Source organism: Emys orbicularis, chromosome 7 (assembly GCF_028017835.1).
Source record: "Emys orbicularis isolate rEmyOrb1 chromosome 7, rEmyOrb1.hap1, whole genome shotgun sequence".
Classification (NCBI taxonomy): Eukaryota; Metazoa; Chordata; order Testudines; family Emydidae; genus Emys; species Emys orbicularis.
The window spans coordinates 27,836,716-27,856,635 of record NC_088689.1 but is presented as its reverse complement, the minus strand read 5'-3'; the positions used below and the strand labels follow the sequence as shown (position 1 = coordinate 27,856,635).

The window sequence follows — 19,920 nt, the reverse complement described above, 5'->3', positions numbered from 1 at the left end:
ATTGTACATTTACTAGTGCTTTGTCCCACCTACTTTTAAATCTCCCATATGCAGGTGTGGGGACGGTGTTCCATCACTTTGTTTGGGAGAATATCATATAATCCAATAGAGCTCACTGTCAGGAAATTTTTTCTTTTTCCTTTTCTCAGATTCATCCCATTGCTATATATTATGCTCCATTTTACTATTATAAATAATGCCTCTCTCTCCTTAGTATATATACTCTCCAAATTCCTGTAGATCTATGTCCTCCCTCAGTTATATCGTAGGATAGATACATTAATAGATTAGATTTAATCAATAGATAGATTAATAGATAAATAGATAGATAGATTAATAGATATATATCTATCTATAAACATGCAAGCTTTCAGTATAAATCAATCTCTCCAGCCCACCAATTATTATTATTTCTCTTCCCTAAATTTCCACTAATTTGTCAATATTTTTATGAATAACAATGGGACGTAAACTGCTGAACACACAGTATTAGGAAGCTGGAAGTACTGAATAGCTACACAATACTTTGCTGTAGCCAGCCTACCAACTGCTAGACTTTTTGGTGGGATTATACACAGATAATGGAGAGGGAATGGTGCACTCACCAGGAATAAAAGTATTCTATGACTCCCTGGTAAAGCTTCATTCTCTAAGTTAAATGGGTAAATGCTTGATCTGGGAAGATTTCCATATTTAAATCAGTCTCTGAAGATAAAACAGGTGAAGCAACATTGTTTTGTCTATGAACATTCTGCACTGCATTCTGTGTACATTAGGTTCAGTCTGCAGGGATTTTTCATTTCATGCATCATTTATATAATCCCAGATACATAGCGTTCTGCATATGGCACAAGAGTGAGCAAAGATGAGCTCTGACCAGCTGGATAGTGGACACCAGATAAATTAGTTGCTGAACTACATGTATTTTCTCCAGAGATGACTACAGAGACTTCTCAGGCTTGCAATATTATAGTGCCTTCCAGGGCTGGCTCTAGGTTTTTTGCCGCCCCAAGCAAAAAAATTTTGGCTGCCCCCCGTCCCACCCCTGGGCTCCTTGCCGCACCCCCCTGCTGCCCCAGCCCTGGGTTCTCCCCCCCTGACCCACACCCCTGCCGCCCCAGCCCTGGGCTCTCCCCCCCCACACCCTGCCGATCCAGCCCTGGGCTCTCCCCCCCACCCCCACACCCCACCCCCACCGCCCCAGCTCTGGGCTCCCCCCTATCCCCCCCACCATTGCTCCACACACACACCTCCTGCCGCCCCAGCCCTGGGCTCTCTCCCCCCCCCCACCTGCATCCTCCTTCCGCCGCAGCCCTGGGTCACTGGTAACTCACTCCCAGGGCCGGTCATTCAGCAGGAATTTTAGATGTACACAGAACACAGACAGGATTGGTTCCCATATGGTTACAGAACTGCAGTAAAGTGGAACAGTTTTCAGCTTGTGTGATTGGAGGATATCTGGATGCATATTATAAGACTGTCCTACATAAATGAGGAAAAGTTGAGGTGCCTTTATTATTCTTTTGTTCCACTCTTTCTTTCTATGGGGAATTTGCCAATGCAATATCACTGTCTTCCTTTTAAACAAATAAACAAACAAAAAGGCAATGGCTGTTGAAAATAGCAATTCCAGTCCTAATAACCACTGGGAAGCATTTCTTGCTCAATTTTATCCTACTTTTTCTACAGCAAGTTACAGTGGATCAGTATATTTGATTTGGGAGAAATGAGTAACAGCTGCCCAAACTGAGCTTGAGCACTCCTGAATTTTGAGGTGTTCAAATCTGGAAGGCAGGGCTCCGCAGGGGAGCACGCAGCATGTATGCAGCAGCGTGTCTGGTGCTGCGCGAAGCCAGACACGCTGGTCTGAGTGGCACGGTAAGGGGACTGGGGGGTTGGAGAAGGGGTAGGGGGTTCCGGGGGGGCAGTCAAGAGACAGGGAGCGGGGGGTTTGGATGGGGCGGAGGTTCGGGGGGGCAGTCAGGGGCAGGGAGAAGGAGGGGTTAGATGGGTCAGGGGTTCAGGGGGGCAGTCAGGGGACAGGCAGCAGTTGGATAGGCATGGGAGTCCCAGGGGTTTGTCAGGGGACAGGTAGGGGGTGGGGTCCTAGGGGGGAAGTTGGGGGGGTCTCAGGAAGGGGCAGTTGGGGACAAGGAGAAGGGAGGCTTAGATAGGGGGTGGGGTCCCAGGAGGGGACAATCAGGGGACAAGGACCAGTGGGGCTTAGATAGGGGTGGGATCCTAGGGGGCAGTTGGGGCAGGGGTCCCAGGAGGGAGTGATCAGGGGACAGGAAGCAGGGGTGTTGGATGGGTTGGGGTTTCTGTGGGGGGCAGTCGGAGGGAGTGGATGGTGGCAGGGTGGGGCTACCCTCCCTCCCTGTGGAGTGTCCTATTTTTTGAATGTTAAAATATGGTATCCCTACTCGCAGTGCAGCTCTCCATTCATAGCAGGCTGCAGCATGAGGTCTCAGCTTCCTCACTCCCTCCCCCTCTTTCCTGTTGGTAGTGGCCAAGGGAATGCTGGGAAATGTAGTTCTTTCCCTGCTCCAGGGCTGGCTCTATAGGCAGGGAGCTAACCAAGGAACTACAGCTCCCAGGGCCCCCTGTTGGTTCTCAGCTCCCAGGCTGGATCCCTGCCGGCTGCCGCCCCTGAAAATGGGCTGCCCCAAGCACGTGCTTGCTTTGTTGGTGCCTAGAGCCGCCTCTGGTGCCTTCCATGACCTCTGTAGACCTTCCATCACTGAGATATTCCTTCCCTAATATTATGACAGATTGCATTGGGAGAATGCAACAGCTGACTCACAATATGCTCAACTGTGCTCAGAAATAGCACCAACACACTAGCTTTCTTCCTATTGCAGCTGATGTGGGTGGTGTCATTGTGATAACATAACAACAGTCTTTCTTTAGTTCGTTTTATGCTGTGGGAAGTTTGAGGAATATGTGAAGGGAAAGGAGTTATGACAATGCCAATCAATCTTCCCCTTTACTGCTATGCCCACTCTCAGAGTACTTCAGAAATAGGGAGCTGTTTTATAACTGCTTATTATATGCAGTTCTTGACCAGGGATGCTGTGCATGGAAGTTAGTCCCAGGAAAAGCTGAGTACTTGGCAAGATCAAGCTCTTAAAAAAACCCAGAGGACTAAAAAGGGTATTGAATAAAAGCTCCCCCAAATGTTCTCAAACCATAGCATGTATTAGACATTCAAAAGGAGGACTGAAGTATTCTTCTCAGCCCTTAGAAGACATGACCGTGTCCAAGATACAAATAATTCCCAAAGCACAGGAAAAAGCTATAACCGTGCAAAATATTGGTATAAATAAGTCATAAGTATGTTTAGCTAGTTTTTCTGGTGGTGCGAATCTATAGGTACAGCTCTAAATATGACCACAATTGTAGGAAACTGTTCACTGAGTAAGTAAAGTGGTCAAATTTAGGGGTCAGGGTTAGCTAATCTATGCTAGGTAAACCTGACGTAAACTCAACATTTGTCCTAATGTAGATGCAGGGTACACCTATTTTAGCTAGGTGATTTGTAGCCTAGGTTCCTGGGACAAATCCTGAGATAGAAGATTTATTTTTGGAGGGAAAAGAGAATACTCACAAAATATTGTTCCATCAGTTGCAATCTACAATCTCAGCTATGTTAAACTGTTTGTACAATACAAATTAATAAATAATAACAACACATGAATATCTAAGGCCCTGATTTTGCAAAGAGCACCATGCAAGCATGAGGTTTGCCCATATGTAGCTCATTGCTGGATCAAGGTCTAAATAATTTGCTTACAATTCAATTTACCTACTCTTCCAGCCACTGGAACTCAATGGGAGTTCTGTATGCAGAAGGACAGTAGGATTATATAAGATAATTTATTAAAGGTAGCATAGGTCTACCAAGACTGACTTTTCTTACCTTGTGTGCTTGATCCAAAGACTGTTTCCTGTAGTCAAGTTCATCATCCAAGTAGCCCTTTTGTTTACTAAATAGCTCCTAAGGGTGTAAAGAAGACTAGGTTATCTCAATTACTTTAGCAACAACTTGAATGACTGTTCTTTTATTGTCAAAACACCCCCTATAGTACCTTTTCATTCTCAAGATCTAGCATCTTTTGCTGTAGTGCAGATTCTGTCACTTCGATCTGCTGTAGCCACTGTATATAAAAGATAACAAGAGATTAAGTCCTAAATCTTAATAGATCAGTTTCCAGAGTCAAAATGACAGCACACAACTTCTGCCAAAGAGCATCAGGGGGTAGCCGTGTTAGTCTGTATCTACAAAAACAACAAGGAGTCTGGTGGCACCTTAAAGACTAACAGATTTATTTGGGCATAAGCTTTCGTGGGTAAAAACCTCACTTCTTCAGATGCATAGAGAAGAAGTGAGGTTTTTACCCACGAAAGCTTATGCCCAAATAAATCTGTTAGTCTTTAAGGTGCCACCAGACTCCTTGTTGTTTTTGCCAAAGAGCATGTTCTTCTACTAAACTTTTATTACAACTCTAGCATACCATATGAGATACATTTAATTTAAAGCCACTAAGGGGGGCAGGTATCAAGCACATTAGATAATTATTATATACATTGATGACTGGGGGATGGACACTTTTCCAAAGCCTTGCAATATATCTTTTATAACTCAAATGGCATTAATATAAATTATGGTACTGTCTGAACATTATCTTTATATATTTTTTCCTCATAAATTACTAAGTTTTACAAAAGGATAATTGTGCTTAAAAAATTCTATCATTTTGTGAAGAAACAATTATTTACATTACCAATGTGCTCAAGTCAACCCATTCGGAGATGGGCAAAACTTTGTATAACATGATTTCACTTACTAGGGATGTATATGTATATGTATATGTATATGTGTTTACCTTTTCAGCCAGTGTCAGAACTGTCCTTGCTTGTATGACAACTACTTGCTCCTCGTTGGTCAGATTCTGCACCAAAAGGAGAATATAATTACAATAAACCTCAATGCCTTGGTATTGGTTTTGGGCAGCGCTTGCATTAAATATATCCAAACTTAAATAATATGAAATAAAAATTCATATTTTAATATAGAATATGGTTGTAATTTTTAAAGTTAATGCTGAGTTGTTACAGTAAAAAACTGTATTTCCTAGAAGTTCTCATACACAATAATGTAAGTACACCTAATTCTCTTTAAAAGCTTCACACTTACCAACAAACTGTTGGCACATCAAAAACCAGCTGATTTTTATTAAGTGGCACTGTTTCCTTTCTTTTCCCAACTGGGGATAACCGCACAATTACACAAGACAACACATAGTAAAGAAAAGAAAAGAAGCAAATGTGAAAGTCCCAAAAGTGTTGGTTGTTGAAAATGTCTAATTAAAACCTTCTTTTTACTTCAGATTTTGATTAAAAGTGAACACACCGTCAATATGCATGTGTGTGTTTATTGCTGGCAATCTTTAAATTATTAAAACTACACTTATGAACTGCAAATGAAAACTAAAATATTCATAGATTTGAAATGGTTAGAATTTTGCATATTATCCAGCTGGCATGTTATTTTTATGCTTTTGCCTCTGTTGCACAAGCCTTAACAGACCACATTCTTTGTCAGTGTTAGCTGGGCAGCATTATGGCATTAGCATTATAGAAAGGCTACAGGGCACCCAGTGCTGAAAGCAGCATCTCAGTTCTTTGCTAAGCATTCTGGTGATGTCACATTGATGTATTAGGCCATGCATTGCACAAGAATGATGTCACCAATCTAATCTTGGGCCTGGACTCATTTGCACACTGAATATCAACATGTTCATAATATAAGTGAAATGTCTGGAGGAAAGAACAAAAAACAGGAAAGGCTCCAGTCCTGCAAACTCCAATGCCCATAAGCAGTTCACTGAGTTAAATGGGACTGCTCACATCTGGCAGTCCCTTCTATGCATTAAAAGAAAACCAGTAACAGTAAAACCAATTAAAAAAAACATCAACAAGAAATAGAAACAAAATAAAAACAGCCTAGGAATCAGTAGGTATTCTTAAAAAACAATAATAAAGGTGAGCAAATAAGTCAGGGTTTAACAATAAATAAAGAAAAATAGGAAAGTGTAAGAATAAAAAATGGTAAAAAAATCTCGCTTGTATTTTCCCTTCTGTCTCCTCCCTTGTCTGTGTATGTCTACCTAGGGTCCTACCTTGGAAACATTTATGTATGTGAGTAACTTTATGTGAGTAGTTCAACTGAAGACAATGGAAGTATTACTCACATGCATGGTTGTAGGATCAGCACTTACATAGTTAACTCAAACTTTTGTATGTCTGTAAAGTTGTTTATATACTCTTGGATACTCTATTATTAATAATGCTCATTCTTATTCCTCTTCTGACTCGTCTCAGCTGTCTGTTTGGTTCTGTGATCCTGGATCTAGGCAGCACAAACCAGCCTGAACCTAGTGAATATGTACTTGGGGCAGTTATCCCATGCCACTGCTGCCCGTGCTACTGTGGCTACCCTACTATTTTTAGCATGCTAGCTCAGATAAGGGCTAGTGCAAGTATCAAGTATCAGAGGGGTAGCCATGTTAGTCTGTATCCACAAAAACAACGAGGAGTCTGGTGGCACTTTAAAGACTAACAGATTTATTTGACCATAAGCTTTCGTGATCCATGCATCTGAAGAAGTGGGATTTTTACCCACGAAAGCTTATGCCCAAATAAATCTGTTAGTCTTTAAAGTGAGAGTATGTGAACTGGGAATCACGTCCGTAGCTCACGATGTATATGTAGCCTGAGAATGATCAAACAGCGCATGGAGAAATTATGACCCACATGGCCTAATTAGAGACTCACAGGAAAAGAGAGGCTATTTTAAAGTGCCTCCACATATGCCTGGCTGGAGCTTTGTGGCTGGCTGGCAACATTCAACTCTGGGAATGGCTGAGCCATTACAAACATTGAATCTATCTCCCCTTGTAAGTATTCTCACACTTCTTATCAAACTGTCTGTACTGAGCTATCTTGATTATCACTTCAAAAGTTTTTTTCTCTTACTTAATTGGCCTCTCAGAGTTGGTAAGACAACTTCCACCTGTTCATGCTCTCTGTATGTGTGTATATATATCTCCTCAATATATGTTCCACTCTATATGCATCCGAAGAAGTGGGCTGTAGCCCACGAAAGCTTATGCTCTAATAAATTTGTTAGTCTCTAAGGTGCCACAAGTACTCCTATTCAACTCTCACTTTCTACTGCAAAAGCTAAATAGAGGTTTCTTTAACAAACCTATCTCAGCTTCAGCAAAAGAAAGGACTGCAGTCCTGCTGGCTACAAGCACTAAAGATATGGCTACACTGCAAATGAAGGTGTGATTGTAATATAGGCAGGCATACATGTGTTAGCTTTAAACACATCATTTAAACATCACATAGAGGCTGTACTAAATGTTGATCAGTTGAAAACCCCTCTCTTTGCACCACGGACCTTGTCTCTGCAGGGCTGGTGTAGAATGTTAGTAGAGGAGAGAACTGGGGACTAGCCAGGTGAGAAACCATGCATCCATGTTTATGCAGATCCAGTGACTCCAGTTTCCAGCACAACCAAACAGAGAGGGTGTGGCTGCTACTTCAGCCCAATTGGAATAACAGGTGGAGAAATGGGCAGGGGGACTGTGCAACTGCCCTGTAGCTTGGCCCTTGGGTTAAGGGGGTGAATTTCACCTTCCCATTCTCCTTACTCTGAACCCATATAAAGGCTGTACCTCAGGCTTTATGTAAAAATCCAAAAACATATCAAAAAAGGAGTTTGACAACAATATTTAAAAAAATAAATTAAAAGGATTTTAAAGTGGTGGGCAAAGGCTTTCCCCCCCAACTATTAAGTACCACCTCCTCTCTTCTTTCTGCTATTTAAACTATTTCTATTTAATGTATGTATGTATTTATTTCAGTTTAGAAGTGCCTATATCTAAGGCTTGAGGTGCCTTACAAAGTTAAAATGCAGTTATTAAAATGCAAAACCAAACAAATACAAGTAAGCAAATAAGCAAAGAACACATGAACAATGGAAAGATATAGTATCTTCCATGAAAAAACATGTTTTTTAAAAAGAATTTTACCAACCTTTGAAATTGAAAATCAAAGAGCCATGTTATAACATTAAGATGCTTTGTGCCACATCTGAAAGGCCCATTAACACATTATGTTAAGTTGCAGCGAGCATTCTGCCTGTAACCCAGTGCCTCAATAACAAACCAAAAAAAAGCCCATGCTCTAGATTGTCTTAATGCTACATTAATAAAAGCACAAATAATTAACAGAAACATGCACAATTTATTAAAGGAACATACACTTACGGCGTTATCCCCTAAAATGTCCAACTTTTTCATTAGCTCCGCTACTAGTATATCCTAACAACAAGAGAAAAGCGTACAGAAAAGAAGGAGTCAGAATATAGCATAACCTGATATGTAGAGGAAGCAATCCTAAGAAAGGGGATTACTTACCGTTACACCTTCTGCCTCACAGTAAACTTGGAGAGGACTTTTCCCCTCAGTAAAAGGAATGTGATGAAAGTTGATAGCAGGTGATCTTCTTTCTCTCTCCTAAAATAAAAATAATTATATTTAAGGAGATTTAATTTTAAATTAACCATCATATTGTACTGTAAGTTTCAGCTTCATTAAGAATATGTTATAAATATGGGCATTCCATAAATCGTACTCTGAAAAAGTAATACATCATAAATATGTAAATTACAGAGTAGCACTATCTATAAGAATCTTTATTTACTGTACAAAAAGGTGGGAAATCTTTCATTCTGCCTTTTATGGCTATTTACTCTAAGATGCAGAGGGAAAAGTGCTCTTTATCTGAGAAGTTGTAATGCTTGTGGAAGATTTCACTAGACTGACAGGCAGTGAAGATCTCTATTTATCCACAGAGAGAATAAATCAAGCTTACACAGTAATAATACAAGCTTTCTTCACACTGCTTCATCAATTTTCACCAATCACGATTGTCTAGTCATTATTTTGGCTATGTAAGTGGGCTACATTTGGGTAGCCTGGATGTGTTTAAATCAAAAGGAATATAAATGACATCTGTTTGGGATATTACTGTCTGTGCTGTCTGACAAATGCTGCAAACCAGCAGTGTTGTTCAAGCGTTGAAGGTCCATGCTCTCCATAAATTCTGCAAAAAGTCTGTGTGACCAAAAAAAAAAGCTCACCGGAATGAGTACAATGTGAAGGGTTGTCCTTGATCTGCATGTTGAACAATAACAGTATATTGCTGAATGGTTTTTAGCAATCACAACTAAAAACTCCTTAATAATTATTGTTCTGTGTGTTAATTTTTGATTTTACTTCACTGGTTAAATTTTAAAACAGGTATAGTGGAAGAATAGCAGAGTAAAAAGTCATCTGTGACATAAATTGGGCTCTAACTAGAGATTAAAGGTTAAGATCTTAAAAAAACTTATGTAGGAAGACAGGTAGAAATCAGTATTAGTCAATTTTGATATGCTGTTCTTTTGGGGTATTTTTAATCCTCTTTTAGTATCACTGTGTACCAGTCATTGATGTCACTTTTAATGAAGAGCTCATCTTCAATATAAAAGCAAAGGGGTTCCTCGAGTTTGGCTGCCTTCTAGCCTTAGACAACAAAATGCAGAAAGAGTGACAACTCATAGACTCCTAGACTCATAGACTTTAAGGTCAGAAGGGACCATTATGGTCATCTAGTCTGACCTCCCGCATGATGCAGGCCACAAAAGCTGGCCCACCCACTTTCCCTTAACTCAGCTGTTGAAGTCTCCAGATCGTGATTTAAAGACTTCAAGTCGCAGAGAATCCTCCAGCTTGCGACCCCTGCCCTATGCTGCCGAGGAAGGCGAAAAACCTCCAGGGCCTCTGCCAATCTACCCTGGAGGAAAATTCCTTCCCGACCCCAAATGTGGCGATCAGTAGAACCCCGAGCATACAGGCAAGAATCTCCAGCCGGACCCTCATTTTACCAGCGATGGCACATTATTGCCTAATTGACTAAAATCACGTTATCCCATCAAACCATTCCCTCCATGAACTTATCTAGCCTAATCTTGAAGCCAGGGAGGTCTTTTGCCCCCACCGTTTCCCTCGGAAGGCTGTTCCAAAATTTCACCCCTCTGACGGTTAGAAACCTTTGTCTAATTTCAAGCCTAAACTTCCCCACGGCCAGTTTATATCCATTTGTTCTCGTGTCCACATTAGTACTGAGCTGAAATAATTCCTCTCCCTCCCTGGTATTTATCCCTCTGATATATTTAAAGAGAGCAATCATATCCCCCCTCAGCCTTCTTTTGGTTAGGCTAAACAAACCGAGCTCCTCGAGTCTCCTTTCATAGGAAAGGTTTTCCATTCCTCGGATCATCCTAGTGGCCCTTCTCTGTACCCGTTCCAGTTTGAGTTCATCCTTTTTAAACATAGGAGACCAGAACTGCACACAGTACTCCAAATGAGGTCTCACCAGCGCCTTGTATAACGGAAGCAGCACCTCCTTGTCCCTACTAGAAATACCTCGCCTAATGCATCCCAAGATCGCATTAGCTTTTTTCACAGCCACGTCACATTGCCGACTCATAGTCATCCTGCGATCAACCAGGACTCCGAGGTCCTTCTCCTCCTCCGTCACTTCCAACCTATGCGTCCCCAGCTTATAACTAAAATTCTTGTTAGTCATCCCTAAATGCATCACCTTACACTTCTCACTATTAAATCTCATCCTATTATTATTACTCCAATTTACAAGGTCATCCAAGTCTCCCTGCAGAATATCCCGATCCTTCTCCGAATTGGCAATACCTCCCAACTTTGTGTCATCCGCAAACTTTATCAGCCCACTCCTACATTCGGTTCCGAGGTCAGTAATAAATAGATTAAATAAAATCGGACCCAAAACCGAACCTTGAGGAACCCCACTGGTGACCTCCCTCCAACCTGACAGTTCACCTTTCAGTACTAACCACTGCAGTCTACCCTTTAACCAGTTCTTTATCCACCTCTGGATTTTCATATCGATCCCCATTTTTTCCAATTTAACCAATAATTCCTCATGCGGTACAGTATCAAACGCTTTACTAAAATCGAGGTATATTAGATCCACCGCATTTCCTTTATCTAGAAGGTCTGTTACTTTCTCAAAGAAGGAGATCAGGTTGGTTTGGCACGATCTGCCTTTCGTAAACCCATGTTATAATTTGTCCCAATTGCCATTCACCTCAAGGTCCTTAACTACTTTCTCCTTCAAAATTTTTTCCAAGACCTTGCATACTACAGATGTTAAACTAACAGGCCTGTAGTTACCCGGGTCACTTTTTTTCCCCTTCTTGAAAATAGGAACCACATTAGCTATTTTCCAGTCCAACGGTACCACCCCCGAGTTTACAGATTCATTAAAAATTATCATTAAGGGGCTTGCAATTTCTTGTGCCAGTTCCTTCAATATTCTAGGATGAAGATCATCTGGTCCGCCCGATTTAGTCCCGTTTAGCTGGTCAAGTTTGGCTTCCACCTCTGATGCTGTAATGTCAATCCCCCCTCCTTTATTCCCCTCTGTCCTGCTCACTCTATTTCTAAGCCCTTCATTAGCCTTATTAAAGACCGATGCAAAATATTCATTTAGATATTGTGCCATGCCTAGATTATCCTTAATCTCCACTCCATCTACATTCTTCAGCGGTCCCACTTCCTCTTTCTTTGTTTTCTTCCTATTTATATGGCTATAAAACCTCTTACTATTGGATTTAATTCCCCTCGCAAGGTTCAACTCTACGCGGCTTTTGGCCTTTCTCACTGCATCCCTACATGCTCTGACCTCAATAAGGTAGGTTTCCTTGCTGATCCCTCCCCTCTTCCATTCTTTGTACGCTTTCTGTTTTTTCTTAATCGCCCCTTTGAGACGCCCGCTCATCCAGCTAGGTCTAAATCTTCTGCCTACTAACCGTTTTCCCTTTCTCGGGATACAGGCCTCCGATAGCTCGTGCAACTTCAACTTGAAATAATCCCAGGCGTCATCTGCCTTTAGATCCCTAAGTATGTTAGCCCAATGCACTTCCCTAAGTAGTTGCCTTAATTTATTAAAGTTGGCCTTTTTGAAATCGTAAACCTTAGTCACAGTTTTATTTCTGTTAATCCTTCCATTTAGTTTAAACTGAATTAGCTCATGGTCACTCGAGCCAAGGTTGTCCCCTACAACCATTTCCTCAACGAGGTCCTCACTACTCACCAGCACCAAATCTAAAATTGCATCCCCCCTTGTCGGTTCAGTTACTACTTGATGAAGGAATTCATCTGCTAGCACGTCTAGGAACATCTGAGCCCTATTATTGTTACTAGCATTTGTTCCCCAATCTATATCTGGGAAGTTAAAGTCCCCCATGATTACACAGTTCTTATTAGTTTTTACTTCCCTAAAAACATTAAATAGTTCTCCGTCCGCATCCAGGCTAGATCCTGGTGGTCTATAGCACACCCCAAGCACTATCTCAGGGGAGGCTCTAGTAGTTCTTTTACCCAGTGTAATTATTGCCCAGACAGACTCCGTCTTATCCATTCCATCACTTATTATTTCTTTACATTTTACCTCATTATTGACATACAATGCCACTCCCCCACCTTTACCTTTTTTCCGGTCATTCCTAAACAGCACATACCCTTCCATACCTGTACTCCAGTCATGACTACCGTTCCACCACGTTTCGGTTATTCCTACGATATCAGGTTTCATTTTTTGGACCAGGAGCTCCAATTCCTCCATTTTGTTACCTAGGCTTCTTGCATTGGTGTATAAACATCTTACTGTATGCTGTCTATCCTTTCTCCCATTAGTTATGCAATTTGGTATACAACGGTTGTATAGATAACTGTTGCTTACTTCAAGCTCTAATATTCTGAACTCCAGGAGTTCATTTTGATCTTTAGCATCCTGAACATCATGTTTTAACCGAGCTTCTTCTGTTTCCATTTGTTTTATCTGAAAAATAAAATTAAATATTAAAAAAAAATGATGGTTCATTTCACTTTTGTATAAAACCCAAATCTGTTAAGAATTCAACTTCTCTGGGCAATGCTCATGGCTTAAAAGCAAACATTCTGGATTCAGTGACACTTCAAGGTCACTCTACAAATCTTCTGGGCCCAAGGTGTGATTCTGTATTTCACAGCTCTGATAGCATTCTGCTTAGATCCTAGACACAGTGGAACAGGATTGATCAGTAAGGGCTTAATTCGCCAACCCTTACACTGTTTTTAATTAGATGACTACTCAAAGGCTACGTCTACACTACCCACCGGATCGGATAGTGATCGATCTATCGGGGATCGATTTATCGCGTCTAGTGTAGACGTGATAAATCGATCCCCGATCGCTCTGCCGTCGACTCTGGAACTCCACCACGGCGAGAGGCGGAAGCGGAGTTGACGGGGGAGCAGCGGCCGTCGATCCCGTGCCGCAAGGACGCGAAGTAAGTGATTTTAAGTCGATCTAAGATATGTCGCCTTCAGCTATGCTATTCTTGTAGCTGAAGTTGCGTATCTTAGATCGATCCCCCCCTCCCAGTGTAGACCAGGCCAAAGTGGGTACGGATGCAGACTCAAGACCTATATGTGTATTACAAGTCCACAGTAGGAATATTCTCTGCACAGCCTGATACACTGAATGAAATGAAGGGATTGCTGAGTAAATAGACCAGGGGTGTGGGAAATTCAGAAGCCACAGAGTGACCATCCCCTTAGTTCCCCTTATCAAGGAGTTCTAAGGTGGGTGAAGAGCTCCATAAAATGACCTTATCCATCCTTCTGAATTGTGGCATGATGAAGATATTATTACTGTATGAGAATTGTTCTGATTAGAGCTGTGTGGAATACTTTTTAAACATTTTATAGTGGTACTTAAATAATACTAACAAACCACATGCATTCCTTAAGCTTCTACAAATATAGAGTTTAAGGCCAGAAGGGACCACTAGATCATCTGGTCTGACCTCCTGTATATCACAGGCTACCAACACCCACACACTAAATCCAACAACTGAAATGAGGCCAAAGTATTACAACCCACAGGAAACTAGACTATTATTTGTCACAGACAGAGATAATCCAGATAATCCTTCAACCTCCCTGGCCACACAATAGCAGATGTAAAGGTAGCCATCTTACAGAAAAAAAACTTCAGGACCAGACTCCAAAGAGAAACTGCTGAGCTCCAGTTCATTTGCAAATTTGACACCATCAGATCAGGATTAAACAAAGACTGTGAATGGCTATCCAACTACAGAAGCAGTTTATCCTCCCTTGGTGTTCACACCTCAACTGCTAGCAGAGCACCTCACCCTCCCTGATTGAACTAACCTCGTTATCTCCATACTGATTTATATCTGCCTCTGGAGATTTCCATTACTTGCATCTGAAGAAGTGAGGTTCTTACCCACGAAAGCTTATGCTCCCAATACTTCTGTTAGTCTTAAAGGTGCCACAGGACCCTCTGTTGCTTTTTACAGATAATCCTGGCAACAACCCACACCCACATGCTGCAGAGGAAGGCAAAAACTCCCCAAGGTCATTGCCAATCTGACCAGGGTAAAATTCCAATTAGATTCTGAACATGTGAGAAAGAACCAGCCAGCCAAGCACCTGAGAGAGAGAATGACTGATGTCACTTCAGAGCCCTGGCCCACCCTGTCCAATGTCTTATCTTCAGCTGTGGCCACCCCTGATGCTCAGAGGAAGGAGATAAAAAAACCCTCCCAGAATACACTAGGGGGATCCCTTCCTGACCCCACCAGTGGCTGTCTGAAACCCTGAAGCATGAGCTTTAGGAACATAAGACATAAAGCAGAAGTGCGTGCAGGGCTTTGGAGCCCTGTCTTTTACCATCACAAACAATCCCATCATACAATTGCATTCCTACATTTGTCCAGCTCTCTCTTAAAACTAATTTAGTTGTTTGCCCCCGTTCCTGCACCCAGCTCCTATTGGGAGGGTGTTCCAGCACCTCACCCTTCTGCTGGTTAGAAACCTTTTTCCTAATTTCCAGCCTGAATTTGTTTGTGGCCAGTTTGTATCCATTTGTTCTTGTGCCCACATTTTCTTTTAGCTTAAATAACTCCTTAGCCTTCTTGGTATTTACTCCCTTAATGTATTTATAGAAAGCAGTCATATCCCGTCTAAGCTTTCTTTTTGCTAGGCTAAACAAGCCAAGCTCTTCCAGTATCCTCTCATAAGATAGGTCCTCCATTCCCCTGTTCCTATTTAATTTACTCTTTCTTGAACATGGGGGACCAGAATTGTACCCAGTATTCCAAATGCGGTTTTATCAGTGCCTTGTACAATGGCATTAATGCGTCTCTATCTGTACTAGAATTGCCTCACCTAGTACATTTTAGGATTGCATTTGCTTTTTTCATAACAACATTAAAATGGTGGCTCAGTCATCCTGTGACTGACCCACACATCCAGGTCTCTCTCCTCCTCTGTCGCTTCCAACTGATGAGCCCCCAGCTTGCAACAGAAATTCTTATTATTAGGCCCTTAGTGCATGACCTTTCACTTTGTACTAATTAATTTAATCATCCAGATCTTCCTGTACAATATTCCGATCCTCCTCTGTATTGACAATGCCTCCCAACTTTGTATCAACACCAAATTTCATTAGCTCATCCTACCTTTTGTGCAAAAATATTGACTAAGGATGGTCGCAAGACCAATCTTCAAGGAACTCCACTAGTAACCTCTTTCCAGTCTGATAATTCACCTTTTAGCACAACCCATTGCCTTCTCTCCTTTAGCCAATTCCTTATCCACCTTACAATTACGTATTGATTCCCATTTTCCCTAACTGAACAAATAATTTCCCACATGGTACCATGTCAAATGCTTTAATGAAGTTCAAGTATATTTGATCTATTGCAATTTCCTTATCTAAAAAAATCAGTGTTTTCTCAAAGAAGGAAATCAGGTTAGCCTGGCATTATCTACCTTTGGCAAACCCATGTTGCATTGCATCCCTTTTACCACTTACCTCTATGATTTAATTATTCTTTCCTTCACAATTTGTTCTAAAAGCTTGCACACCGCAGACTAACAGGTCTGTAACTGCCCAGATCACATTTTTCCCTTTCTTAAATATAGGCATTAATTTAGCTGTTCTCCAATCATATGGGAGACAGACAGATTTATTAAAGATTGTTGCTACAGACCAGCAATCTCTTGAGTCAGTTCTTTCAGCATTCTGGGATGGAAATGATCTGTTCCCCTTGATCTGAGCACATTATGCTCTTTTCTTCCATCTCAGATGTGATCATTTTGATTTCTAGACACTCATTTCCATCAGCTGTACTGCCTTAATGCACATGTACCATATTAGCATCTTTACTGAAAACCGAGGCAAAGCATTCATTTATAGTTTTTGAACCACATCTAGATTATCTTTAATCTCCTTCCCAGCCACAGTACATGGCAGCCCAACCTCACCCTTCCTTAATCTCTTTTTATTTATATAACTAAAAATATATTAAATGTAGGAATAGAAATGCTGAGAATAAATACCTTTTCTACAAGTTCTTGATTTCTTCTATATAATGCTTGCTTCTCCTCAATCCACTTCATGTCCTTAAAATATAAATGATTAATATTATAGGAGAAACTGACAGTGCTGCCATAGTATATGATCATGTAATTAAATACTGTATCATAATGCATACACAGAAGTGGGCTGAATTAAAATTTAACAGGCAACCTTAATTCTGACATTTCCTTACTTTTTTGAGTGCTTGACTTTGCATCTTAAAGTTCTTTTAACATAGTATTTTGTTTTTTTAAATGTAATTGGAATATAAATACTCCAATTTAACAAAAATAAACATGAAAAATCCTGTCAATCAATGAAATGAATGATGATTGCAATAAAAGTGAGATGTTAGGCACCTCCATTACAACAATTTAATAAACAGATAATAGCAATTATTGTATTTTGATTTCCATGCTTCCCAAGATTAACAAAGATAAAATAATTCATCCATCTAAAAAATAAGATTTATTAGATTGAAATGGGGGGAAAACAACTGGAACATAAGTTGCTCACTGAGATCACTGATGCTTTGGGCTGAGCTGGCAAGCAAGTGATCACATAGTTAAAGTTTGTAAATCCCTTTGGAAAGTGCTATGTGAGTGATTAATAATAAATATCTTCACAATTATTCTCTGAAGACACCATATATAGAGCATGTTTTGAACAATCAATTTTTCACTCTGCTGAAAATAGAAATCAAAATTTCTTTTTCCTACAAAATTCAGTTCTGTGTAATGATTCATTCCATCTTTTGAAGAAGTTTGTAACTGAATGATAATGATGGAGGACCCACTATATTCCATCACTTTAGGGGGACCCTCCTCCGGCCCTACCTGAAGGGGTGGGGGCTATTGAATAGAGAGCTACTATGGAAATTCTACTCCTAGGCTGGTGTAGCCAGTTCTCTTTTCCCTTCCCTGTCGGAAGGCATGGCAGTAGTTTGCTGAGTCCTCCAATTTTGGAAGATCCAGCAGAAACATTTACAGGGAGAAATGCAGGCAGATGGGATTCCAAAAGCTGAACAGCAGGGGGAGAAAATGGGGAGTGGGTAATTTATCTTTTTTCCATAGGCACCTTTTAAAGGGCCAGAACATGGAGAACCTATTCTCATTGGGTAGTCCACATGGAGGAGAATCACACACTAAAGGTGTGCCAGGATATTGATGAGGGAGCTTTAGGGGGTGGAATTTCCAGTTTATTGAAGGTTTCTCCAGGTTATTTCATATGGAGAGGGGTTTAAAACCTGTGAAAGCTCCAGGGATGTAAGAAGGGAATAAAGGCTGTAAAAGCCAAACCTGAGCTGATAAAAGAACTTCTGAAAAAATTTTATATTGATTTTTAATGTGACTTTTAGGACTCTCATTTATTTAGACATTTGCTGATAAAAGAAAATTCAGATAAGAACAAATAGACGTATTTCACCTTTCGGGTCACATTTACCCCCACATTCTGTAGATGTCACCTATTTCAACTGGGACCAAAAATAGAATTTTACACAGAATTATAATAATATTTAGTGCTCAAAGTATGTTGCACTTTTCATTTTCAAAGTGCCACACAAACATTGGACCAGGTCACAGCTGGTGCAGGGAGGAAGGCAGCCAGCACACCCCCACCTACACGCCTTTAGGGTTTCCACCAGGAGAGACAACTAGATGACCATGTCAAGGCCCCAGTGGAAATTTAAGTGAAGACATCACCCATCTGCCTTACCCATCCTCCTCTTCAGCCATCACTGACCTGTGGGCACCCTGGTAGAATTGAGGTTGTGGAGCCTATCCCCATGCTACTGTAACACTAGATTAATCAAGCCCATTCTCTAATGAACCCTTGCAATGCCTGTGATCAGGGGTGGCTCCAGGCACCAGCGCAGCAAGCGCGTGCCTGAGGTGGCAAGCCCCGGGGGGCGGCCTGCCGGTTGCCATGAGGGCGGCAGTCAGGCTGCCTTCGGCGGCATGCCTGCGGGAGGTCCGCCGGTCCCGCGGTTTTGACGGCAATTCAGCGGCGGGTACGCCGAAGGCGCGGGACCGGTGGACCTCCTGCAGGCATACTGCTGAAGGCTGCCTGACTGCCAGGCTTGGGGAGGCAAAATACATAGAGCCGCGCCTGCCTGTGATTTATGTAAATATTAGCAGCCTCATTTTACCAATGGGTAAACAGGTATGGGTTTGAGCCTAAAAATTGCTGGGCAGCTTCAAGTAAAAGTAGAACAGCCTCAGCTCACATTGAAATCAAATGATTTGCCATATTCTGACTCAGATGCTCCTGGCTTCTACTTCCATTAACAGTCCACTAGATTTTTCTCCCCTTTTTGAGGTTTTAAAAAGAAAGTTGTGAAAAATAATTTTGTGTATCATCTTCTGGATTGGAAACGTAAATAACTAATGTGCTATAAAGGCAGCATTTTTTATATTTTCAATGGATCTAGCAATCCATCCAAAGGAAGTATGGGCGTTTGTTATCTGCAAGAATTCTAGATATGAAGATATTCGTATTCTATAAATGCAGGAATATTTTTCACTGCGTATGGATACAAGTGAGTGGAATGTATTTTGAATCCAGCACATCTCCAATTTTAGCTGCCTTTGGGTTCTCTTTTTCACAGCTCAACAGGCAATGGCAACACTAAGCATGCAGATTCTGTACCAGCCTTGGAATTCAAGCTAGTTCAGTAAAAGCCTTAAAAGGAATTTATTGTTATAATGTTCAGATAGAATCCATTGTTAAAATATCTATTGACTTCTTTGGTTCATGGTTGGGGTCGTCATAAACTATTAATTTAACTTGGTATCCAACAGATAGCAAGGCTAGCTGCAAAAATACAAAGCCACTCACACTCTGTAAGAAATGAATTAGAAAGCTCATGATAGCATGTTCCATTTCTATTTTAGGGATGTTACCTTTGAGGTTATTGTCTAATATTAGTTATGTAAACATTTACAGATGCCAAGCCTTCAGACATCAACACTGCTGTCAGAAGGGATCAGAATGGCATGCAGAGGCAAGGACATAATTAATAGATTCCAAGGCCAGAAGAGACCATTATGATTATATAGTCTGACCTGCTGTATAACACAGGCCAGAGAACTTTCTCACAATAATTCCTAGAGCAGAGATTTTAGAAAAACATCCAACGTTGATTTAAAAATAGGTCAGTGATGGAGAATCCACCATGACTAAGGCTATGATTTAGTCACGGGTATTTTTAGTAAAAGTCATGGACAGGTCACGGGCAATGGCCAAAAATTCATGGCTTGTGACCTGTCCATGATTTATATTATAAATACCTCGTGGGGGGGGGGCGCTGCTGGGGGGTGCTCTGGGGGCCAC

General features: G+C 41.2%; 1 protein-coding gene across 21 annotated transcripts in view; it reads right to left on the bottom strand.

Annotated features, from left to right (window-relative positions):
- JAKMIP3 (Janus kinase and microtubule interacting protein 3) overlaps positions 1-19,920 on the bottom strand; it is a 98,373-nt gene that overhangs the window by 6,516 nt on the left and 71,937 nt on the right. For 9 of the 21 annotated variants that reach the window (XM_065407354.1, XM_065407357.1, XM_065407359.1 and 6 more), the window contains 7 exons: positions 16,569-16,631; positions 12,898-12,996; positions 8,490-8,588; positions 8,334-8,393; positions 4,887-4,952; positions 4,089-4,157; positions 3,920-3,997 (listed from right to left, as the gene is read on the bottom strand). In XM_065407354.1, the coding sequence (XP_065263426.1) occupies positions 3,920-3,997; positions 4,089-4,157; positions 4,887-4,952; positions 8,334-8,393; positions 8,490-8,588; positions 12,898-12,996; positions 16,569-16,631 (534 nt within the window). Of the gene's footprint in view, positions 1-3,919; positions 3,998-4,088; positions 4,158-4,823; positions 4,953-8,333; positions 8,394-8,489; positions 8,589-12,897; positions 12,997-16,568; positions 16,632-19,920 lie in introns of all 21 variants that reach the window. The other 12 variants (XM_065407358.1, XM_065407363.1, XM_065407362.1 and 9 more) reach the window with 4 other exon arrangements.